This window comes from Pteropus vampyrus, unplaced genomic scaffold (genome assembly GCF_000151845.1).
Source record: "Pteropus vampyrus isolate Shadow unplaced genomic scaffold, Pvam_2.0 Scaffold213, whole genome shotgun sequence".
Taxonomy (NCBI): Eukaryota; Metazoa; Chordata; class Mammalia; order Chiroptera; family Pteropodidae; genus Pteropus; species Pteropus vampyrus.
In genome coordinates, this window is record NW_011888994.1 from 2,101,774 (window position 1) to 2,127,586 (window position 25,813).

The window sequence follows — 25,813 nt, forward strand, 5'->3', positions numbered from 1 at the left end:
TCTAAATGGCCAAACTCCTAGCTTTGGTCTACTTGTGAAACACACAGGAGTAAAGACAATTCCTTAGCAGCTCTTACATGGAAATATGACCACTCTGATTCATTCACACATACTTCTGGTATATTAGAGGGAAGGGCAAGTGACCTTGGACCCATTTTGCAGGTAAGTAAATTATGCCTTACGGTGGTGAAGTTGCTTTCTTCCCAGGCCACAGTTGTTACTGGTGCCAAGAGTAATATTTTAGATTATCTTCTGTGTGTGAAATCCACTTTGTCCTCAGGATATTTCAGGTGTGACAGACCCCTGGGTCACCTCATGTGGATCCACAATCACAACAAGGCCTCTTTAAGCACGATTCCTCCCCTCCGCCTCTGGGCACAGCTCCACGCTCAGTGTAGACACTGCCCTGGAACTCTTACCTGCATGTTGCTGCCCCACTGGGCCTTCCCTTCCAACAAGGCATCCAGGACAGCCCGGCTGGGCTCCTCAGCAGCAGGGTCATTCCCACTCACCACGTAGTAGGACGACCTCACTCTCTTGAAGAATTCGACATCAACATTCTTACTATTGCTGTGGTTGGGAATGTAGCACAGGTCCAAATACACAGGGGGCCCTGGAGGCACAGCTGAGAGCTTGGCTGTCTTGGTGGTTCCTGGTCCTTTGGTAAACAAACAAAGAGAAAGCCAGGGTCACAAGAATGTGAAGAGACCCCCAGGTCCAGTACACCTTCCCTACTCATCCTCAAGAAGTTCCATAGGGCATGCGAAGGGAAGACCGGGCATTTCCCTCTCTCTTGTCGAGGGCATTTAACACTGGCAATCTGAGAAGATATAACATGGTTGTTTGCCATCTCACCAGGAGAAACGAAGAAAGGAATGGTTCCCCGTTTATGGGCAACCCATTTGGAGGAAAAATTTCAAGGCCTTCCCAAAAGATGGAACTAGATAATAATAATATGCCTAAAAGGGCTACCGATGTGCCTCTTACTTTGAAAGTGATCTAAAAAACAGATTTTAAAAGTCAAAAGGAAGCCTCTGCATTTGGTGAACTATAATTAATAAGAAATGTTAGTAATCCATGTTAGGATCTCATTTGAGAGCAATTTTGCCAACAGCTGAATATTATACCCTAACAATTTGACCTAGTAAATAGTTAAGATCTTAACCTTATATGATTGCCAAGGCCCTCAGCACCTCAACCTCAATCGTAAATGGATGAAACTGCATTTTCTATCCTTAGCACAGTCTCTGAAAAGTGAGACACCTCTCCCTGGACAAAAAGCTGGATACCCAACTTTGACAAGAGGAAGGTTCAGAAAGACTAGGCTTTCTCTAGCCAATCAGGATGCACCAGACAGGGTAAAGGGGCACCTGCTCCGTCTAAAAGGCCTGGTCAAAGTAAAGATTCGGAATAACACAAAAGTTTCCTGGCATCTTATACATATTTGGTGAGCTGGCTTTCTGACTTGTTCTAGTTAGAATGTTTAAACTTTTTGAAACATTAATAGAACTAGCCTTCTCAGAGAGTGGTTCTTTACCCTGGCTGCATAATTTGAATCACTTACTATGCATAATACTGTTGCCCAGGCCCCATGCCCCAGAGTCTGACTTAATGAGGCTGGGGTGGGGGCCTCGGCATCAATATCTTTTAAACGCACCCCAGATAATTCTAATGTGCCAACAGTTTGAGACCACCACTGTAAAGTCATTTCAAATACCAGCTGGATCCTATAAACGTAATCCTATTTCTTTTCTCCATAGGATGTTTAAAAATTTGTCATCCCAGAGTTAAGACCACCAGTGAACACCATCAACTGTCCAGTTTTATTTTTAGGGGGTTTGAGGAATGATGAGAATCAGCCAAACGGATTTTTAGATAAACCGACTCATTGTATAAATAGATTAATCAGCCATTTTAATGAATCTGAGCTGAAAGCCCTCAAAATAGCCATATATAAGCCTCCCAAAGAACTCTGACTTATAGAAGTTAATGAGTTACAGTTCTTTTAATAATTGAAAATGCCTGCAATTTTTCCTTGTGTGCTAAATTGCTACTATCAATGCCAAATAAATATTGCTCGTGCTCATAAAGAAGCACGAACTGAGGAAACTTGACAGAAGTAGACCCAGGTTTGTTTTAAAAATCAATTAATAGTGCGATTTTGTCTTTTTAGAAATCTATTAGAAAAACATTTTCAAAGGAAATCAAATTAACTCATCTTTATTTCTTACTTTGCCTTAAAATTCTCTCTTTATATGACAAAAATGTTTTAAAAAATAAACTGTGTGGGCTGGGGAGTAGATGTTTTGGCAAGTTGGGTAGCAAGTTTCAGTTGGTTTTTATCTATTTGAATGGATTTCATGTTTTCTTCCAAGTGCAGGTCAGTTGTCAATTCTTTTAGACCAAGGGGTTGATTATCTGGTGGTTCTCCATTAATCTTAAGCATGACTAAATTGTTTTCTACATCCATATAAAAAGAGGAAATCTGATGAGAAATGAGTCTTGAAATTGATACTTCATGTTGCTTAACATATAACTTTGCAGTTGTTAACGCTTCCCAAAATGCACTGAATTTGAGAGTCTCAAGTTTCACCTATCAGATTTTCCCTAAGAAATCAAGGCATTGTTATTTAAGTTATTTTTTGTTTTACATGTTTGGGTCAACTTATACTACTTTGTGAACTGTAGTCTAAAATCCCGGTATAACTACACAAAGCAAATAAAATGTAATAATGCAAATCCCTGTGATTGGTTTGAAGCAACAAAATGAAGCGAGTCATCAGAGATCTGTTCCATCGAAAACCCAGGTCATTGCTGAGAACTTGATAAATCTGGGAATCGGGACCAAAACAGGAATAATCAGAAGTTAGGGGTATTGCTCCTACCTCATGCAATTTCAATCTGAAAGAGTTCTCAGTCTCTCAGCGAGACCGTGGGGTAAGAGGGAGATAAAAAGGGCCTTTAATGTTCTTCTCTCGATTTGTTCTGGCTCCCCACTGGTCAACTGAGATTATGAAATTATGGTATTTGATGGCTGATAAGAAAACAGTATTGCCCGTAATGGGGATGTAGCTCTAGCCTGATGATTTTTTTTTTTAATATTTATAATTTTTAAATGTTAGAATTTTATCTTAAATTTTTAAAATATAAAAATGGGGGGAATCTAAATTGTGGGCCTACGCTGGTCATTCTAGGCTTGGCTTGAAACTCTGGTTCTCCCTAGGAATTTGGGAGCTCTTGGCCTGTGTCACCTGAGCCTCATTCTGGGGCCACAGCCAATACAATCTTCCAAAGGAGCCTGAAACACACCTCCTTCATTCTGAAGATTTAGAACAAGGCTGTGGTTGCTGTGCTGCAGAATGAAGCAAACCCAAGAATCACATATGGTGAATGAGAGCTGCTCTGGGCCATATGCTGAGCTATCCCCAAGCCTATGGGCCACACGGAGCTGAGATCTATACCTTTTGGCACAAGAGAATGGTAAAGGGAAGGGAGAACATCCAGTTGTGCTACCTCACCTTCCCAGTACACAGTCAAATGGAAATTCAGAGGCTCTAGTTGAAAGTGGAATAGGGGTGGCCACTGCAAAGGGATGCTGGCACCTTCCACCTACCTGCAGTCGCAGTCTTTACCGATTTGGATGTGGAGGCGTTGGCGGCATTCTTGGTCTCCTTGTCTTTCTCTTCTCCACGTGCAGCTTTGACCTCGGGAGTGGTGGTAGGTTTCGTTGCTTTTTCCACAGATTCCTTCTTCTTAGGAGAAGCCACTCTAGACACTTTATCTGAGGATTCTTTCAAGCCCCCTGGTTTTGGCGAAGCTGCAGAGGGCTTGGACTTCCCATCACTCTTTTTGACAGGTGAAGATGACTTGGTCTTTGTACCCGGCTTTTTGGTTTTGGTCTTTTCTTTCAGGTCTTTCTTCAGAGCTTTGCCCAGGTTCTGCTCGATGGCCAAGGCCTCTGGGTCCATCATGGACACGTCAGGGTGGCGTGGAGAAGGGCTGCGGTCCTGCATTGGGGCCGGAGGTGGGTCCATGTGTTTGTATGTGACGGTTTTGTCTGTGGGGATGGTTTCTGATTCATCTTCAGAGTCGATATTTGCATCAGCTGTGATGGAGGGGCACTCTTCAGTCTCTGGGGGGACATCGGAATCGGTCTGAGATGGGGCGGACTCGCTGACTGAGGTGGGAGGGGTTTCGTCGCATTGTCGCCCCTGTGGCTTTCCTCCTGGAGGCGGTGGGGCTCCCCCTGATTGGGTGAGGGGCTTCTCGGATTCTTCAGTTGGCTCTTCACTGGCAAACCATTCGAGAGGGTTGGGATTAATGAAGGAGGGTGACAGCTCTGTCTTGGGATGCTTGTATTCACAGGAGGATACGAGGCATAAATCGACATCCTGACGAGCCTCTGAGGGGGACTTCTTTTCTGCAGCGTAGCACTGGTCCGAAGTCTCATAGGAATATGTAGACCCCTGGGGGGTTCTACTGATTTTCTCTGCAGCCTCATAACAGTATGTGGACGTATCAGGGGTGCGTGTGGTCTTTGTAGATGTCTCACAGGAGTAACTTTCAGACTCAGGGAAACTGGCAATTTTCTCAGTGGTCTCATAAGAGTAGCTGGAATCCCCAAGTGTGTGGCCACCATCTTCAGAATCATCGTAGCCATTGCTGATGTCGTCCAGCAGCCTTCTGGACCGCTCAGTCTTCTCATAGCCGTAGCCACTCACTTCAGGGGTTCTTATCGTCTTCTCACTTATCTCATATGAGTACCCACTTTCTTCGGGGCTCCGTGTGGTCTTCTCAGTAATTTCATAGGCATAGCTGTCATCGTCAGGAGTCTTGGTGGTTTTCTCAGTGGTTTCGTGTGAGTAGCCACTGTCACACAGGGATTGAGTGGTTCTCTCCGTCTTCTCATAGTAATAGCCACTCACATCTGGGGTCCGGGTGGTTTTTTCGTAAGACTCGTAGTCATAACCTTCTTCATCTGGGGACCTCGTTTTCTCGGACTTTGGATAGGCATAGCTGAAGTCACCAGGTGTCTTCCCTCCAATGTCCTTTTCCACAACAGATGTGGTCAAATCTCTATTCAAGGCTAGATGGTGTTGCATCGTATCAAATAACATCGAGGCACGAAAGCCATAGGGCTCTGCGGATGCTGCTTCTATTGGTGGAGAAGAGGAAGTGTGGCAAGCTGCTATGTTTTCTTTGATTGCAGAGGTAGAATCTGAAAAACTAGGTGAATATAAAGGAGAGGACTCTCTTGGGGTGAGTGGAGAGATATCAGATTTTGGTGATAGCTTTTCTCCTTCCAGACTTTGCACTTTTTCAGAAGTGAGTGAGGCATATAAGGACATATCTCTGGGAGGAGCAACATCAGATAGGGTATCTTCTTGGAGAGGAGAAGCTATCTGAGAAGGGGTATGTGCAGAAGAGGTGGATGGGGAGGCCTCGACCTGAGATACTGAGATGAGCTCAGAAAGATCATTATCTTGAGTGTAGGATGGCTCCTCCATTGGTGGTATCTTATGTGATAAACTAGAGTCCTGCATGTCAGAAGGACTGTAGTCCACCTCAGTTGGCCCATTTTCAGTAATGTGAAGCATACCTGCACCCGCTGTAGGGTGATCTGGAGACTGTCGACTAAAGTCCATAGCAAGAGAGTGCTCAGGGGATTCTTGACCAAATTCGATAGACATTGAGGACTGTTCAGATCTGTGATCTTGAACTGGCGTTCTGGATTTGGCTGTTTTAGGGGAGAAGTCTGGTGGAGAAATTGACATTGGTCTTGGGCATTCCTCTTTAGATGGAGACATTTCCGTTTCCTGGAAAGTGGTAGGCGTTTGCACGACAGACACGGAAAGGGAGTCGTCTACTTCTGTGGAATGCGGGGAGCCAACCTCAGCATGCAGAGAAGGAGACACATCATCTGTTGTTGGCTCTGGAAATGAGCTCGTAGCCACAGAAGCTGTGGAGACTGAGGCCACCCCCTCCATATGAGAGTATGTGTCTTCTGCTACACCCTCATCAACAGGAGTAGCTGACTTGTCTGAGACAGTGCCTTCAGAAATGGACATCTTAGTGTCTTCTTTAAAAGATCCAAACTGACTGACATCTATCTGTGTAGGAGAAACATCTCCTCCTAACTTCCTTTCATCCAAAGCCAGTCCCGATTGAGAACTCATGGCTTCAATATCGTCCGTTTTCTTTTCTTGACCAAAGTCTTCCTTTATTGGTATAAAGTCTGTGCTTTTCCCTTCCAGTTTGTCTTGGAAGAGACCAGTGGAAGTCATGTCGGACACTGGACTTATCTGGTCTGAAAAGCCTTGTTTTCCATTCTTTCCTTCGAAAGGGCTTTCGGCACGTCTACCAGGAGCCTTGTCATCAGCACTCAGAAAACTTTCATATGCAGACTCGGATCCAATTAAGGGAGGGCTCCGTAGAGGAGACAAGACCTTTTCAATAGGAGACTCCGAGTCAGGCACAGGTTCGTCCATGGGGCTTATGGAAGCCCTTTCGTTCTCATCTTTGGCATCGCTGAATTCAAAACTCACTGGAACTGCTGGTGGTTTTTCGATGACTTCTGTGGGGAGGTGACTGGATTTCTCATCGGTGGGAGATTGGTAGTAAGGTGTGTGGCCAGCACTGCCAGTCACAGACTGTGACGGAGATACCACTTCCAGGGTTTTATCCTCAGGACTAGCACAATGTTCTTCAACCACTTCTCGGGTCACCTCGGGAGACACTGGGGCTGTTTCTGCCTTTGCTGAGACTTTAATCTCATTGGGTGTCAGAGAAAAGTTCACACTACGTTCACCCAGGGGGGTCTTTTCTATGGGTGATGGCGGAGAAGGGCTCAGGGAAGGGCTCTTGGATGAACTAAGTTTTTCATCTGAAACTGCTGAGACAGTGTCTTTGATCTCCAACGTGGCGCCGGCTTTCAAGTCTTTCCCTTCAAAGCAGTAAGCATCACGTAGAACAGATTTGCTAAATTTGTCTTCCTCCATGGAGGAGGGTGGTGAGATGGTGGAGGCTGAAGCATTGTAATCCTTACCATCAGTGGCATCTGTTTTTGACCCTTCAGATAACCCATTGAGTGATGTAACAGCCGGTTTGGAGTATTCCTGAGAATACAGTGAAGACTCGTATTTGGTGATATTTACAAATTCTTGCGACGGGGACTCTGTCTCTTCATTGTTGGTCTCGTCGCTCATCACGTCGCGGGGAGTGGACATCTCATCCATCGGGGTGGGCTCACTGGATATCTCAATGGTGGATTGAGTGTAGCCAGAGGTGGCGGTGAATTCTTCAGGCTGGTCTTCTCGATTCTCCTCATCGGAAGCAGTGGCCTCGCTCTCCGAGCCTCCAGGTAAAGTCTCATCGTGAATCGAAGAGGCAGGTTCCCGGGCAGGAGACTGGGCTTCCAGCTGCTTGGCTGAGGTGGTAAGGAATCCATACTGATCCTCGGCACCACCAGCCTCCGCAGCCTTGTCCACCACGGCCATCACGTAATCTTCAGCTTCAGCTTTTTCGGGCTCATATTCTTCCTCTCTGGCATCCTCAGCTTTGTCCTCTTCATCACCCTCCTCTTCAGACTGTTCAGCTTCTCCTTTCTCCACTGCCTCGTCCATGTCTTCTTCTGCTCGGTCATCACCACTGGCCACAGACTCCCTCTTCTCCTTGATGTGCACGTCTGCCTCAGCCTTCGCGCTTTCGTCCTCCTCCACGGGGCTGTGCTTGGAGGTGCTCACACACGCGGCTTCTTCACCATCGTCTTCTGGCTCCTCAGCCTCCTCAGTCTCTGCCTTCTCTTCATAGTCACCAGTCTCTGAGGATTCTTCAAAACCTGCTCCTTCGTCTTCAAATTTTTCAATGTCGTCCACCCCCTGCTTCTCGACCGGCTCCAGCTCCTCGGGCGTTTGCTCACATTCACCCTCCCCTTCAGTGGTGGTGATCCCCTCGTCAGGGGACTCAGCGGGACCTTTGATGACTTCTGTCTCTTTCTGGATGACGTAGGCTTCGACCGGCTCAGTCTCCTTCAGTTTCTCTGCATCTTCGATCAGTTCCAGCTGAGGCTTGATGTCTTTTGCTACATCGACCTCTTCAGCCTTTAGCTCTTCAAAGTCCTTGGTTAGATCCTCAGGGGACGACATAAGGGACCTCTCAGCTTCCAGTTCTTTGGTGGGGCCAGCGGTTGCTATTCCAGCTGCTGTTGCCACGGCCGCTGCAGCGGCCACAGTGCCAATGGCTGCAGCCGCAGCCTCTGCTGTCTTGCCTTCCTTCTTGACGACTTTAATTTTCCCCTTCTCCTTTGGCTTCCCGGCAGCAACAGAATCTTTCTTGATAGACTCTTCCTTCTTGGGTACTTTTGGTTTCAGTGCAGCTGGTTTTTTTGCTTCAGATAGAGGAGTAGATGATTTCTTTGCATCTTTAGGAAGTTTCTTAATTTCTTTTTTGGGTTCCTTTTCTTCCTTTTTAATTTCCTTCTTTTCTTCCTTCTTAACTTCCTTCTTGGCTTCCTTGAGTGGTGTTTCTTTCTTAACCTCTTTCTTGGATTCCTTTTTCTCTTCTTTCTTGATTTCTTTTTTGACTTCCTTTTTCGTCTCTTCCTTTTTTGGTTTTTCTTCTTTCTTGATAGGTGTCTTGTCCTCCTTTTTAGCCACTTCTTTCTTTGTCTTTTCCTTCTCCTCTTTCTTTTCTTCAGGTTTTGCCTTTGTTTCCTTTTTCACCGTCTTCTCCTTAGTGACTTTGGGTTTGACATCTGTGGCTTGCTTTTCAGCGACCTCGGCTTTCACTGGGGGCTGCTCTTCTTTGCTGGGCATCTCCTTTTCAGTCACTGGAGGTTTGGTCTCTGTTTTTACAGGCTTGTCTTTTTTCACTGTTACCTTCTCCTTGCTTTCAACTTTGGGTGATTTTTCCACATGATTCGCTTTTGTGACCTCAGGGGTTTCTTCTTTAGACTCCTTTCGCACAGATTTGCTGGCAAGGGTTTTTGTGGCTGGCTTCAGACTTTCTCGGCTATCAGCCCTCTGTTTCAATTTTACTTGTTTCACAGCAGGAGTGGCCACCTGACCAGTTAGATCCTTTTGGGTGGCCAGTGGCTGTTTCAGGAAGTCTAAATGTTTGAGCTTTTCTAGTCCTTCCAGGATATTGTATTGGGTGCTATTTCCTGGAAATAGGACTCGGATGATTTTCTCTGCAGGGTTTGCTGGATGCCACACGATCAAAGATGAAACTGAAGTTAGGTAGGAGACTGGGATATCTATTTCTTGACCATTAGGCAGGATTAGTTCAGCCTTGTCTTTGTTGGTGCCAGTCCACTGCTGCATAAAATACTGCATTTCCTTGCTGCTCTTGAGTGGGTTAAGCACGTACATCTCAAGTTTACCGACTCCCATTTTTTGGAAAAGAATGACAGGATCAATGATATTGCCTACACTTCTGAATAGAGGTTCTGGTTTCATGGACAGTTTGTTTAGGTACTGGAGAGTGAAGCAAGCTTCTTCTATGCTTCTCTTCATCTTGATGTTCGGATCTGGGTTTTTCAGATTTTCAGGGACATTGAGAAATACAACTCCTAAATCAGGGGAGATGAGGTTTTTCATCCAGTCACTATTAGTGGTGGAGCCTTGGGACTGTTCTTCCTCAAGCTCTGCAATTTTCCGCTGTAGCATGCTGTTTATCCCAGGCAAATTGTCATCCCCAATGTGGGTGAGCAGGATGGAGTCCACTCGGTCCAAGTGTCGAATGAGCTTCCAGAAGCAGGATTTTCTTTCTGATCCTCCATTGATGAGCATATTGAATCCATTCACTGCAAACAAGGCAGAATCACCTCTCCCTCCTGGAAAGATGTAGCAACAGGGTTTGGAGAGCTTTAGAAATCCACCCGATGTGGGAGGTTCCAGAATATCAAAGGGAGACGGGACTTCCACTGATTCTGAGAGATACTCGGTAAACTCGGAAAGTCCTTCCATTTCTGGCAATATAGAAGCCGAGTTGAGTTTAATATTGATGAAGTCTTGGAGATTGTGTCTGTCGAGGTTGGAGTTCTTCCAGTCTCCTTCTTCTGGACAGAAAAGGGTTAAACTAGCTTTGTTGGCAGGATGGGTGGTACTCAGTAATTCACCAATCTGGGATTTAAAAAAATAATAATAAACAAAGAAGAAAAGGTTTCAGTGAAAGTCATCACTGATCCATCATCTCCATCTATTGGTAGGTATTACAGAATCATTGGATACATAGGGCTCATTTCAGAGAAGCTGGTTGTTTAAATGCTGAAATATTTCCACAATGGTAGGTGAACAGCCTCTGTCCTGACCCTTCCTCCCCCTTCCCACTACTCCCTTATGTCTCAACTGTGTCTCCCTGAGACATCTCCGTCATCTGTTCTCATCCAACAGGGGAACTCCAGAACGCCGACCAGAAGCCATCTGGATGGTCAGTGCCTGTGCCACGGCAGTTGTGGATGCATGAATACCACCCGTGGGTACTTGCCATGCAAAAATGCCCTTTAAAAAATTTACACTATCACAGGAGAGGGCTATGAGTCACTTCACCACAGATAGAAAATGTTTTCTTTTATTCCACTGAGCTTGGCAAAAAGGCCTGGTTGATACAGTGAAGGAATTTAAATACAGTGCACTTACAGTTGCACTATATCTACTTTTTAGTAGGTACCAAAAAAAAAAAAAAATTGGCATGGTCCCCCTACTCCTCCACCTACCCAGAGACAGAAAGCTATGGATTGCTTATTACTACAAAAAAATGTATTGGTTCTGGAATCAGATCGCGCTCTTTAAAACATGAGCGGTTCGTCCAGCAGATTCTCTACAAATACAAATACTTTTATTGAAGCCGTGATGATTAAAGCAACTGGGTAATTACAAGCAAGTGGCCAAATGTGTCCCCCATTTACTCATATTTAAATTCAAAGTGAGACATTCTACTCTCTCACAACTCCTGTTCTTTTCAGGGCAAGCTGGGTGTGAGTGGCTAAGATCAAATTTCTCTCAAATATTTTCTGACACACTGTTTAGTACTTCCCATAGAATGGAAATGCAGAAGAGCCGATCATGACCAAAACAGAGACTGTGGTTCAAGGAAAATGTTATTTTTTTTTTGTCTTACATATGTTTCACGGTTTTAGTTTAGTAAATGGTGAGGGAGAATCACGCTGTAAACTCCAGTCTTCCTTTCAGTTGCAGCAAAGCTCATAAACGAGCCGAGAATTCAACTGAAAAGAGTACTTCGTCCTTGATGGTAAATGATGAAAGGGCAAAGCAAAGATTTCATGTGGTCCAGGCACCCCTGAGCCAACAGGTCTGAACTCTTACCTTCTAATATTAGAGTGGTTTCTTCTGTCTCTTACAAATTCCTGGATACCAACATTCATAAGGGTAATTGAAAAAATTGGAATGAGACTGCCATTTTAGTAATACAGCCATTTTTTGTTTTGTTAGCCTATTTGTCCTACATTTTAGATGCAGGGTGACAAAATAACAAGTCTTTGATTTTGCTGGTTCCTCAGACTTGACTTGAACATCTCCTATAAACGGGAGAAGAATCAACTATCTTGGAAGCTAAGAAAACTGAAAACATGAATGGTAATCATCCCTGGGGTAGGCTTTGCTCAAAATATTTGCTGACCAAAGCACACATGAACACCAGATATGGTTTCTTGTCCAATAATTAGTATAGAGCCTCATCACCATCACTATAGCACAGCTAGGATTCTTAGGATTCTCTCGATCCTAATTTTCACACAGAGAGTATATAAGCTATTCATGTTTGATAATACATTTTAGAGAAGAAATCTAGGATAACTCAAACTGCTGACTTTTCAATAGTAAAAATTTTAAATTTGGTCTATTTTAATTTTTGAAATTCCTCCCTAACTGGTTTGGCAGCCAAGGGTTTAATCCAGCTGTGTGTAGGGGACATTCAATCATTAGCTCTTCTTACGTAACATATGTAATCACCAAGTTCAAAGAAATGGTAAAAAGACTTAAGGAGTACCTCCCTACTTTCCATCTTTTCACTTCTACCCAGAGAGTTCCTATGAAATGTGGGAAATGATTCCGAAAGAAAACAAGATTGCAGAGACTTCTGAGGAAGTCAAAGGTAATAAAAAACAGCAAAGAGGCTGGTGAATGGAAAATTATGATGTACAAGGGAAAGCAGAAATAAAAAGTCGGCACTGCTGGACAGGTTTCTTTTCAGAGAAGGCAAACCTGGTCCCTCTATAGAAGCAGCAGCGTACTGTGTATGATGAGGCAAGAATGCACAGACTGGGCTAGAGAGAGCCCTTCAAGAAGGAGATGGATGGAATGAGGCAGGGAGAAGGCAGAGAAGGAAAAACTACTATAGCCTTGGAGCTACACAGCAGAAACCAACTCCCTGCTTCCCCTCCACACCCGAACTCCAACGCACACACTAGAGAGTGAGCGCCTCAAAGGCAAAGATTGGGTCTCATGAGTGTCCAGCCCACAGTGGGACTCAATCAATGCTTATTCAATGACTGGATGAAAGTAATACAAAGAATCCAATAATATGAGCAGTGGTGAGACAACTTGTGACTAGGTCTTAGATTTAGAAACTGAGGCTTCTTCAAAAAGAGTTTGGAAATCATCAACATACTAAATGGTAGCTATTATAGCCTATTATATTAAAAGTTCCTGAATAGGAGGAAACACATTTTCTACATTTCTGTATCACAGTTAACTCTGTAATCAGGCTCAAGAGATGTTTGATGAACTGCACTGAACTTGGTCTATTCAATACATGCTGTCCTCCTGGAGTGGCCACTTGGGAAGTGACGTGAACCTGCTTATACCTCACCTTTTAAGTACACTGGTTGCTACCCTCCCCTTATTCTTACAAAGATGGATGAGAGACATGACTGAAGAAATATTGCTTGGGGTAAAGATAGTCTTTGTTGTCAATTTCTTTGTCTAATTAAATGCAGGCATACTGGAAAAGGAAGGAAGACAGAAGAAATAAATGACTTTACTGCAGATAATATTAATGAAATATGATTTGAATTTCTAAGCCATGGCCTACTAACTACATTTCCTTTTTAATTAGGTTACTTGCTTGGCTAATGAGGAAATGCAGTGGACAGCATATCTCTGGGTTTTAGCAGGATGTTTAACAGGATCTCCGAACAGTGTGACAGCAGAAGGAGGTGAAATTGTAGTGCTGCTTAGTGCCAACCTGGAAAGAGGTCTATGATGAGCTGCCCCAGGGCTCATTTATGTCTTGTCGAGTATTGACTTAGATAAAAATGGTGAAGACATGATTATAAATCTGTGATGGCACAAAAATGGGAGGCATAACAAAATGTGGGATGGCAGGATTAAGACATTTCCGAAAGCTTTAGACATTGGGATGACGATGGCTAAGTCAGTTCTAAAGGGATAAATCTAAGGTCCAATAAACCAGCCGCGTAAAGTGCAGGATTTGGAGATGTGGCCAAACAACAATATGCGAGGAAAAGACTCAGGGATTTTAGTTGACAGTCAAATGGATTTATCATGAAGCTAAAGAAGCTTAAACTTCAAGGCCCCTTACTGGCATGAGCCTCTTCCAAAGCCATGTACTTAACTGTATATTAATAATTTTGTTTCCTTTTTCCTAAAGGGAGCCCCTGAATTACGTAAACTACACAGCTCCTCAAAGCCTGTATCCCTTGCCCACTGACATTTAATTGTGGATGGTAATAGCCAAAAGTTACTTTTAGACTTATGTAATAGAAGAGTGCACTGAAAGCTATAGACGTCATCAACGCTCATAGTTCTAACCTGGTCAGTGGTCTTACAGTATGGTGTCCAGTGTGAGTCATGACATTTTAAAGAAACTAAACGATAAACAAACAAGCAAACAAACTGAAACAAATCTCCTTGCTGGCTCCTTCTCCTTGACCTTAACCTCTAAATGCTAGACCTGTACCCCTTTCTCTTTTAATACATTGCTCTCTCTGGATCACTTCATCTATTTTCTCACATGCTGATGGCTTCCAAATTCCAAATTAATATCTCCAGCCCAGCTCTTAGTTCTCTGAGCTCTGGACTCATATATCTAACTTGGCAACTAATAACACCAAGGCACTAAACCATGACCAAGACTAAACTCTTGAATTTTGAATTTCCCCCATAACCAACCCCTTTCCAATGGAACAAGTTTAAAGGATAGAGACCAGGGAATGTAAGGAAACTTTAATATCTTGTTTTATGAAGAACAGTGGGCGGAACTGAAAATGATTCATCTAGAAGAAAAACAATTGGCATGTCTAAGATGCTGTTGGGTAGAACAGGGATCACATCCCCTCCTTGAAGACAAGTAAGAAAAAACTTTCTAACAGAGAGACTGAAAAATGTCCCCAAGGAGATGGTGATTTCACCATCCTCATATTTCACGGAGGGAGGGATTAGCCAGATGACTGTTTTGTCTTTAAGTTCTAGTTTTGTAGTTAACCTCCAATGACTGAGACTCCAAAAATCTGAAGCTCAAAATGCACGGACAATTTTATTTTTCAGTCCATTTATTTTTAGCTATTCTTGTCAAAAAAATGTATCATTTTTGTTTTTCCCAAACTGTGCATCTGATTTCTCTGGAATGACTAGTATGTATCAAGGGCTAGATAAAGGAAAAAAACTGGACACCAAATGGCCTTTTAAGGTCCCTTTGTTACTGAGTCATTCTGTGCTCAAACCCTTTTGCCAATACAACAACAGGCAGCCTTAGCTCCAAAAGGCTGGTAACCATTGGTCTAGTCCAGAGATTTCAAATCCACTTTGTCTGCGGCAGCCTTTCTTCAAAGTCCAAAATGTCAAAGAGATAAAGGCTGAGCTGCTCTGGTTGGGGCAAGAGGAAAACAGTGAATTCTACCCAGTGTCCTCCCCTCCTCTTGCCTTCCCCCACCACCCCAATACCATGGATCGAGTCTGTTAGGAAGAACTCCAGAGGTCCTTCTCCACCATGTCAAACATCACCTTCTCCAAAAGGTTGGGACGGGGGTTATCAGGCAAGCAGAGGAGAATATGACAGCGTCTCTGGCCTAAACAACACACGCCTCAGTATAATGAAGGTGTGTGCTCTTCAGAACACACCCAGTGATTACAAACCCTGGGGAATCCACCCTTCCACAAACTCACATCTTTCAGTTAAGGCCAGTTCTTTTTCTTCTAATCAGTGGTAAATTCTGATATCTGTATAGTCCGTTGCACTAAAATTCTACTTCCGTAGGCTAGTAAAAATGATTTAAGCAGCAATTTTGTAACATTACGCCTTATTTAAGGAGAGAGGGGAATACTATGTGGGGTCCAGACAGATGAATTACAATACCACCTTATTTAAAATTCTGGCAATGACAAACCCTTTTCTTTACTTATGTCCTTCTGTTTGGTTTTACTGCCAAAAAAAAAAAAGACTAACCAATGATGTGAGGTAGAAACCAACCACTAGTAACTAACTGCAGAACTGCATAGGAATGCAGGACAGGTGTACATACAGATGAGCTAAGAGTTCAGGGCTGAACCCTGAGCCTATAAGCAGGCCAGTGAACCACTCGCCTATGCTATTGGGCCATGGACCTGCCACTGTCTCCCTTCCCCAGGGCAAGGTGCTGATGGCATGTGTCAGACAGAGTGAGGACTGTAGTTCTAGCTTGAGAACTTCGATGCGATTGGACAAAAGTTTACCGGACCTTTACTACGTGTGGGTGCAACAGAGAGGAGATGGAGGAGAAATGAAGGCTAAACTCCACCAGCCTTGGAGGACAACAGATCACAAGCTCTGGCAAAAGACAGGACAAAAGCCTTCACTCTGAAGTGGTGAAGATGGCACCAGCTGTGAGTGAGCCCTGGGCTCCTTCTTGCTGTGGGGAGCCAGGACTATCTGCCTTAAGCACCCACATGACATCGCACCTTCTGAAAGCTGGGGTTCCCAATGTTCCCTTTCAGTTTTTTATCCCCCACAGTGGGTGGAGAGTGAAACACGATTATGTCATCTGACCAGTCTTTTTATAGAAGGCTCCAGGTGAGCCAAATGAAGTTGGGCAGTAAAGCTCCTCCCAGTGATGAAAAGTACACAGAGAACTCTCTGTGAAGCACATCCTAAGGAAGATTAAATGCAGAAAGACAGATGGCCCTTCACAACGCCCATGAGACGGAGAGTCCGCCATCTCAGGAAGATGGTTTTAAATAGATGTGGTAACTCCTGCAGTCAGCACATCCCTCCACCTCTTCCCGTGGAATTCTGCTATCAGCTATGGGCAGGCCCCAACCTACTGTAGTGACAGCTCTGAACTGTTTCTGTAACTACTAAACACAAATAAACAAAATGAAAGGGGCACATTATTTCGGAAAGAGAAGTTTCCCAGCCAGGAGAAATTCTCGAGCAGAAATAACCAAGTTAAAATCTTCAATCTGATTTTCCCAAATACTACTATCATCATCTGGTTTTCAAACTTCACATGTATCATCCCTCAAAAAGACATAGTCATTAGAAATATGAATATTCCAGCTTTGGTCCAGGCCCTCCAATCCTCTTTTTCTTGGGGTTTGAACACACCTCCCTTTCCTTAGCCCTCTTCTGGGCTATTCAAACAGCCCAAATTCAAATGTTAGGACCAGACATTAAAAGTAAGAGAAATCAGAAATAATTAGATCAGGAAAAGTTAAGTACAAGTACTGAAAGAGATCAGCTAAATCCTACTAAAAGTCCAAGAGATCTCTGGAGCACTCTTTCAGAAAACAGGAAACTGGGTTTTCTTTTGGGCTCACTTCAAGTATTTCCTTCATTTTTGCCATCTGTAACATGTTGACTGTCCCAAACCCCCTCCATCTGTATCTCAGGCACATTAAGAATGCTTCCAATTAATTATACATGAGTGCTCTAAATTCTTTTGGTGATGAGCCATAGAACTATACTATGTTAGAGCACACTGGTTTCACTTATTTCAAAGGAGGTGTGATATTCCCTTCCCTGCTTCTTCTAGCTCCCTGGAGTGCTTTCAAAGAGCAGCCTGAGGCTGTAACAGTAACCAAGCAATTGTAAAGCTTAGACACTCCCAGAGAGCAGCCCACCTCTTGATCGGTAAAAATCTCTATGAAGTTCTGGAAGGAGAAAGAGCCGGACTGGAGAATGAGCTCGCCAGTATTTTCGAAGCACTGTCCTGTCAGCAGGAGCAGCTTGTGCCGGGCAGCGTCAGTGATCATTAAGCGCACCTGAAACAAAGCACAGGGACCAGAACGTGAGTCGCGGTAGCACAGCATCCCACCTTCAGGACAGGGCTGGCCCTTGGACTGCTTCAGGTTTATTACCAGCAAAAATCATTCATTCCCTGGTATTCAAATTTCCCCTGGGGAGTTGGACAGAGCCAATGACCGTGGTCATCAGCTCACCAGGGAACATCATTTTCCAAGTTTGGCTACAACCAAGACGGCAGCAGTGGTTGACTTTCTCTCTCTAGTTTCCTTGTCTTTTTCAAACCAATCAGCACAGCTGGCGATCATTTGTTCCACAGCTGTGTCTGCTGGCAGTATGTGGTCCAAGAGGCTTTTGAATATTTTACAGGCTGAGTCACCAAGTACTGTCCAGGTCCCCTAACTGCTGCTGCCTCAGGAAACAGAAATTTCCAACTAAGTCAGGCCTTCCTATCTAGGATCCCTTTCCTTCTAAGCCACACGCCAAACACATAGCTCCATATGCATCCTCAGATGGGATCAGCCAGGTACCTAACGTTGAACATAAACAAGAGGCTGCCCCTGATTGGGAATCTTTTAAATAGAATTGTAAATGGTTTCCATAAAGAACCCTGTGTACTTTTTAAGGGGCAGGATGCCAGCCTCCCCTTCAACAGAGGCCCGCTCTAAGCACCAAGGTATTCATTCTAACTCAATTGTGCTCAGCACCAACTGACTGCCAGGCATCATGCTCGGCACTGAGAGAGGAACACAAAAGTAAATGGGCCACAAGGAACCACTGCCCCTCAAAACCCCACAGTCTAATCAAGGAAACATATACATACCAAAGTACACATACTAGCCCCATCTGCTCCACAGGCAAGTCACAATTCCTTAAAGAAATTCCTTTTTTCCCTTTCCATTTCTCACAGCTGTTCCACGCAGTCTGCCTAGACATATATTAATCTTCCAGCGTTTTTCAAATTGTATTTCCTTCCTGATTTTGTTAGTCACAGAGAGATTACTAGCCCATCACGTGCCTCAACTTTATGCTTGAATGGACTATCAGAGAGGTCCTGCTGACCTGGAGCAGAGCAGGCAGAAGTGGCATCAAAACAGGCTACATAAGGATAACCAAAAAATGGAAGCAACCTAAATGTCCATCAATGAGCAAATGAAATGTGGTATCTCCGTACAATGGAACAGTATTCGGCCATAAAACAGAATGATGTACTGATATATGTTACAATGTATGACGTACTGATATATGCTACAATGTGAATGAACCTTGAAAACAGCATGCTAAGTGAAATAAACCAGACACAAAAGGCCACATATAGTATGATTCCCAGTATCCAAAATATTTAGAAGAGGCAAATCCATAGAGGCAAATCCACTGACTAGGTTATTGGTTGCAAGGAGCTGGGAGGAATGGATAATAACTGCTAATGGGTTCAGAGTTTTTGGAGGGGCTGGGGGGTGATGGACATGTTCTGGAATTAGATAGTGGTGATAGTTGCACAACTTCGTAAACATACTAAAACCCACTGAATTGCACACTTTATTTAAAAAGATAAGATTTTATAGTATATGAATAGTATGGTATGTAAAATATCTCAATTTAAAAAACAGGCTGTAGTCATAGAGATGCTCAAAATGTGGGCCGAAAAGACACTTTGGATAAAGGGCCCCCCTCCCCGCCAGGGACTGTGGCTACACTAATGACCAAGAAGCAACTCAATCTCAAGGGTGCCAAAAGGTAAGAAAGGAAGTAGAAAATGGAAGTATATTAACTCCTCTGGCCCGGATGACCAAGGATTCTTGGCTCCAGCCAAGTTCTTATTTTACAATGGGCTCTGAAATACCCAGTTACTCTCTGGCAATATCATACAATGGTAATAATAACATCAATAATAAGAACAGCCAACATTTACGTTGCAGTTGTCATGGGCCATGCTCTGTTCTAAGCACTTGACATTTCTAAGCACAACATTAAATATGAACATTAAATGTAAACACTGTTACCATCTCCATTTCACATAGGTGGAAACTGAGACAAAGAGACAGTAAACAACTTGCCCAAGGCTACCAGTTAATAAGTGACAGGTTCCAGGCAGTCCGGCACCAGAGGCCACGCACCTGACCGCAGAGAACCAGCCACTGACTAGGGGCAAGGAAGCATCGTGAAACGAGAACTTTTCTCTCCTGCGTCCCTCTCCTGACATCTGCCCCAGTGCCTCCAATCAGCTTGTCTTGCCCACTGTGTGAGGCCCTGCCCGAGATGCTGCAGAGCTGAATGCTTACCTCAGTGCTGACCGCTTCATCTGAAGGGTTGATCAGGACCACTGTTTCTAAAACGTCACTTCGGTGATGAAGGATCTTTTGTCCTGCGGGCACAAAAACACAGACAAAAGAAGTGACCTTTAGCTTTTCCGGATTAAAACTGCCCGGCCTGCTTCTGATGAGGCACACAGCACAGGACTCTCCACACCACCTCGGGAAACACAATTGGTGTTACCAAACGAGAGTGTGCGGACCCCGGCGGGTTTCTCCCAGAACTGGGTCTGGGGCTCCTCACGTTCTCATAACCCCCTAGTTTTCATGGTTGATCGCCAGTCTGCCTCTGTGCGTTAAAGGCAGTTTTCATCTGAGACAAGGGGTGGATGCCAGGAAAACTCAATGGGGCTCTTGACATTTCCTTTCTCATGGTAATTGGGGATGTTTCTCCCTATCGGCCTTTCTTCTGGTGAGAACGGTGCTGAGATTAATTAGGGGCCTTATTGTGAAATGAATGACATCCAGAAACCCTGGCTAACAATTAGCCCAACAAGCAGAATGGCTGTCTGAGGCAGGCTTACAGTCTGTTGGGGTATTCATTAATTAATTCACTTGCTCATGGAGAAGTGGAAAAACTGTGAGCAAATGAAAAGTGGAGAACCACTTTCCCGCTGGACAGGGCGGCCAAATTCTCCCCTAAAGACAAGCATAGTTGATGGGGAACAACAAAGCAAGGTGTTGTGGGAAGGAAGAAGCCTGTCTAAGGAGAGCTGAAATTCTGCAGGGCCTTTAGCTCCACATCCCCAACTTCCTATGCCATAGAGGTTTTAGGAATATTATGTGGCTGGAACCATCGCCAGCTAAAGTGGACTGAGGCCTCCTCTCCTTGAACAATGAGATGAAAGCAGTCAGGCAACGTGTGGCCAGTGTGAGTGATATGGGCCTTGTCAGTCTATGAGGGACAGAGGACACGTGTGGGAGGGAGACACGTTGTTGGGAGGGTAAACCAGAAGAATATGTCTGCTGCTTAGAAATATAATGAAACAAGATGAAATGGAATAGAATCTGAGGAAGGCAGATACCCATGGAGAGAAATACAAAAAGAGAAAATGACCAAAAAACAACTTTCTAGGAAAATGGTTGGGTAGTTCCTCAGAAAGTTAAAATAGAATTACTATATGGCCTAGCAATTCCACTCCTAGGTGGGCAAAAGCGGGGACTTGAACAGATACTTATGTGCCAATGTTCACTGGAGCGTTACTCACAATAGCCAAAAGGTGGAGAAACCCCAAATGTTTACCTATGCACAAAACAAAATATGGTATATTCATGCAATAGAATATTACACAGTCATAAAAAGGAATGAAGTTGGGATACATACAACATACAGGAACACTTAAAATTTATCCTAAGTGAAATAAGCAAGGCACAAAACATAATTACACTTACATATCTAAAATAAATATATTCATTGAATCAGAGAGCAGATTAGAAGTTATCAGAGGCTGGAAGAGAGGGAATGGAAAGTAATTACTTAATGGGTACAGTTTGTTTGGGATGATGAAAAATTTTTGGAAATAGAGGTGATGGTTGTTCAATATTGTGAATGTAATTAATGCCACTGAATTGTACATTTAAAATGATTAAAATGGCAAATTCTATGTTTTCTGTATATTTTACCAGAACTTTAAAAAATTAATAGTGTAATATACCCAAACCCACTGAACAGTATACTTTAAATGGCTGAACTGTATGTGAATTGTAATCTCAATAAAGAGGTTTTAAAAAAAGCAGTCCAGGGTACACAGCTTAGTTAGGGCTTTTTTCCTTTATATCATCAAGGACCAGAAGCACTATGGAAACAGCAACATGTTGAAATATCACCAGTGTATCATCAAGCCTGTTCTCCTCCATTATCTTATCTTTCCTAAGCTAATATTTACCAGTAAACCCCATATTAGACATGGAAGTAGCCCAAACTGAAAAATAATGGTGTCAGGCACAGTTCTAAGCACCTCACATGTGCTAATTCACTTGATCTCCAGAAGAGCTCTATAATATAGGTACTACGACTGTCTCCTGTTACTAGGAGGACAATGAGGTCTATAGAAGAGAATTAACTAGCCCAAGGTCACACAACTAGTAAGTGGTTAAGCCAGGACTTGAACCCAGGTCTCCTGACTCTAGAGTCCTTCATTTTATCGTTCTATGGAGCTGGTAACTAGGACTAGAATTTGGAAAAACAGACAAGGCACAGACATTGAATGCCGAGGGAAAGCTAGGGGAAAATCCAGAGGATTAAAATCAAAGATGTGCTTAAAGAAGTCAGAAAGCATTAGAAGAATATTGGCAAAAAGAAAAAAAAAAAAGGTGGCAGAACACCCACATAAAATTAAGAGAAAGTGTATGATTCTTTGTTTCCAATGCCTGAAAATGAAGAAACTCCAAAATAGAACAATATCTCATAGTTTGAGCAGGCAAAGGACTGTGCCTCAAGAAAAATAATTCAACTCAGCCATAGGAAAGAACATTCGTTTATTATAAATGCCAGAATCTGTAATTTGTGGGACATTGCTTTTTAGCTTGGTTGTTTTAGCTTTTGATAACCATATGCATTTAAATCTCAAGCAAAAGAACATTAAATTGAATAAGCAAATGATGAAATGACAATCAGCAAAACACAGAAAACCGTCCCCTTTCTAAGTAACTTCTATCAGTGGCCTCCTTGAAACAAAGACCTCAAAGGCACTAAGTGGAGACAAAATTAAGCAAAAGCTTAAGACCAAAAAGAGTGAACAGTCATTTCCTTGATCACACTCTCAACGTGACTGCTTTCAGGCAGCACGTTGCCATGTGTGACTGTAGTCATGACTATATGCTGCAGGAACCGGCAAAAGCAGGCTTGGCTCCCTCCCCTAGAGATGGTGGAGGAATCAGAGCCCCTTTCTTTCGTTACGTGATCTACATAACGTGGCAACCTTGCTAACTGCATCCTTCCAGATGCACATCTAAGCAACAACGGCTGGACCAGCCTGCGCTTTGGCCCACCCAACGTGCCCCTCCCTGGACACTCTTTGGCAGGGCACTTCTTACCATCCACAAGAAGTCCCCTTCCTCTGTGGCTCCATCACTTGCAAACAAAACAAATGCCATGTGACAGCGGCCGTTTACCTCTACTCCTTCCAAGTCTGTGTTCAGACTGTTTACTCAGGAATTCAACCAAGGATGTTCTTTTTGTCCATCTCTGGAAATACTGACAGCAACGACAAAGACGTGCACCAAGATGCCATGGCTGCTCCTTTAACAAAAGCCTTTTTATAGGATTGGATTTGAATGAAGGAGGGGATTTAAAGAGAGAGAGAGAGAGAAGCTTCAAGCTCTCGTCACAGCCAGACTGTTGGCCAGATTCTTCCCCTGACGACGTAACCAGGGGCCGGGCCTTCCTGGCATCTGGCAAACCCAGGGCCTGCCTGTGGGGCCAGAGCGCCAGGCCCCTATCCCCAGGGTCCCCGCGGGATGCCGGCTCTTCTGGCAGCGGGCGGCTCTGAGCTCTGGTGGCTGGGACGCTCACAAAGTTGAATATTTGGGGAATGTTTCACACTGGGAAGTGGGCCAGGCATTCTGAAGGGGAGGCCACCACCCTCGCTTGCAAAGGTCTCATTCAATTGCTTCAGAAAAGAAGTTCCCAGGAAAGAAAGACTTCACGGTTGCAGCCTCTCTGTCTCTACCATTATAGTCTGCATTCTCCAGAAACAGCCCACAAGGGAACCACTAGCCAGCCCGATGAATAGTTAACTCTCCTCGGCATTGGTCTGAGGGATGCAAAAGCGGGGGCTTGAGATGGAATGGTTGTCACTATGGCTTTGATAAGACAAAGTCTTCGAGGGCTCCCCACAAACTCTGTAATTGCGAAGGCTCCATCCTGCCATCCTGGGAGGTCAGGGAGAGGGCATGGAGGGGACTGTCACACAACACAACAAAAAAAAAGGGTCTGCTCCACCTTAGAAACAACAGAGGATGGTCTGGGGACCCCCTGAAGGAGCAGGGTCCTGGCAGACAATGAGACTTTTGTCTGTGCACTCCCAAAGGCCATGCTTGAAGCTCAAATAAGCCTGTATTTTTCAGCTATTGCTGGGACTTTCTTCCTTTTTGAAAATCTGGCCGATTCGTTGAACCTATGTGTCTTTTAAAGTTGGGCTATTCTAGTGGTTTATGTTTTACTATTTCCAGGTGACTCTGAAACCTTTTAAATAATTTATAGGATGCTTATGGGGTCTTCTCGCCACAATTTAATATTCATCTAAACACTCTCTCTCTTTCTCTCTGCTGGTTTATGAAGAGGCTTACCACGGCTGAATTCAAAGACACCCACTGCTGAGGCACAGCCACAACCAAACCCCCATAAAATTCAGAACCTTCTCTCTTGCACACAGCTGACCCACGCACGGGTCCCAAAACAGTGGCTCCCAAAACAGTGGCCAAGGAGGCTGTAACAACTCTGCTGGGGCCAGAGCAACACCCAAAGCAGTCTCAGCCCAGTTAGGCAACCGCAGAATGAAACAGCCTAGCGCAAAGGACAGTATGCTAGACCTAACGTCCCAGCAGTGCTGAGATGAAGGAAAACCCTCGAGGAAAATAATAACTAGTAATGCTAAACCTTTTAAATTATCTTTAAGTGGATGATAACTCTGTATGTCTTGGAGATAAATATTGAATTTCTATTTCCATTAGTGATCACAATCCAGGACTTCATTTCTGTAACTCCTTTTTCTTGAAAAAAGGAACACTTTGCAAGCATAACCCAGAAATAGAAATTGGAGAATAAAGAAAGCTTTCAGTATCTATCTATTCAGGATGGAAGGGAGACAACAGTGAGTCACAGACACAATGGACCAGTAACCAGGACTGAGGCAGTGCCCTCGTGCCCACCCATCTCTGCCGCTTGCTCCACCATGGCCACCAATGCCCCACCTTCAACCCATAAACTCTGGCTCCTTGTCCAGGTAAAAACCAGAGTGGGTTTGTTTTTTTTGTTTGGTCGGGTTTTTTTTTTGGCAAAGGCATTTGACATTGTGATTCAGCACTAAAAAAATCTTCCAATGTGAAGAAGCATAAATCTTAGAGAGGGCTAAAGAAGATTCTAGAGTTAGAAAGGGAAGGGAAATGTGTGGGATAAAGGACTGGGATTATTTAGCTAAAAGTAAGGGTCGGTAGATCAAGAAAAGGCCCGAAGTATTAAAGTCTGTTTTTGGTGGAAGGATAGGAGGGAGGGAGGGAGGAAAGAGAAAATGAGAGCAGTGAGAGTTCCTCAACTCTACCTTTTCCCCAAAGTGGATTTGCAAAGAGGAAAGTTCTGGCCTCGAACCCCATATATAAAAAACACTCCCCAGGCTACAATTTAGCTAAATGGATGAAAGCAAGAAATAAAAGGTACTCAATGCAGGAACTAACAATTAATTACCAACAACTCTCCCAAGCAGCTTTTCATAGCAGCTGTTCCTTTGGAAGAACATCCAGGCCCCCTTTCTGCAGGAATCCACATAATAATGTAAAGTAAATGTGCTAAAAGATGAGAGAAGATTGAAGGGAAAAGCTGCTGGCGAGGAAGGAAGGGAGATGCTTATATCAGCAATTTTCTAGCAGATCTTCCTTCTTCCAGAGCCCTCACAGCTGTCCTTTCTACCTCTCACAACCAACACTGGCCCAGAGCAGGCCCCAGGCCCAGCCCCAGCCTGGTGGGAAGATGTCTCCTGGGCTTCCTCCTCAGAGGGAGTGGAGGGTAGGAGCAAGTCAGGAAGCTTCACAAGCAGCACCAAGGCTGGTCCCCAAGAGCCTTGATGGTTCTCCCTGTTTCCTTCCCACCTCATCATCTCTAAGCTAGAAAAAGAGAGAGAAAGGCAGTGTGGGGCGGGGGGACAGAGAGACAGAGACATACGGGGTGGACGTGGTAACAGTGCTTCTGCAAGGCCACAATCAGCAGATGTCTTTCCCAGGACACCTAGAGTAATGGCTCAGAGGAGGGATCCAGGAGGAGGGCTGAGGAGCCCGGGCTAACAGAAGCCTCCCCTTGTTCCCTGGAAGAAATAATCACCTCAAACTTAAGGGAGAATATGACCATGAGGCAAGGCAAGATAACCCAGCCCCTTGCACCTGCCACTGAGACACTTTTGAGAATACACAGATGCTGGGAGACTTGGTATCTCTTGATTACATGACTGACAGTGTCAGCAGAGAACAGGGAAAGCCAGCGGTTACTGGGAGAGTGTACGGATTCCCCCTCCGGAAAAATAAAATTCCTAATGTTAGAGGGAGTTTGATTTCCCAGGGGCCCTCGCATATCAAAATCAACCTGCTCATCTATC

At 44.2% G+C, this 25,813-nt stretch overlaps 1 protein-coding gene across 1 annotated transcript in view; it reads right to left on the minus strand.

Annotated features, from left to right (window-relative positions):
* MAP1B (microtubule associated protein 1B) overlaps positions 1-25,813 on the minus strand; it is a 93,311-nt gene that overhangs the window by 5,284 nt on the left and 62,214 nt on the right. Inside the window, exons 3-6 of the mRNA XM_011372733.2 lie at positions 19,479-19,561; positions 17,076-17,216; positions 3,614-10,121; positions 420-658 (exon numbers count right to left, since the gene is read on the minus strand). Of these exons, the coding sequence (XP_011371035.1) occupies positions 420-658; positions 3,614-10,121; positions 17,076-17,216; positions 19,479-19,561 (6,971 nt within the window). The remainder of the gene's footprint in view (positions 1-419; positions 659-3,613; positions 10,122-17,075; positions 17,217-19,478; positions 19,562-25,813) is intronic.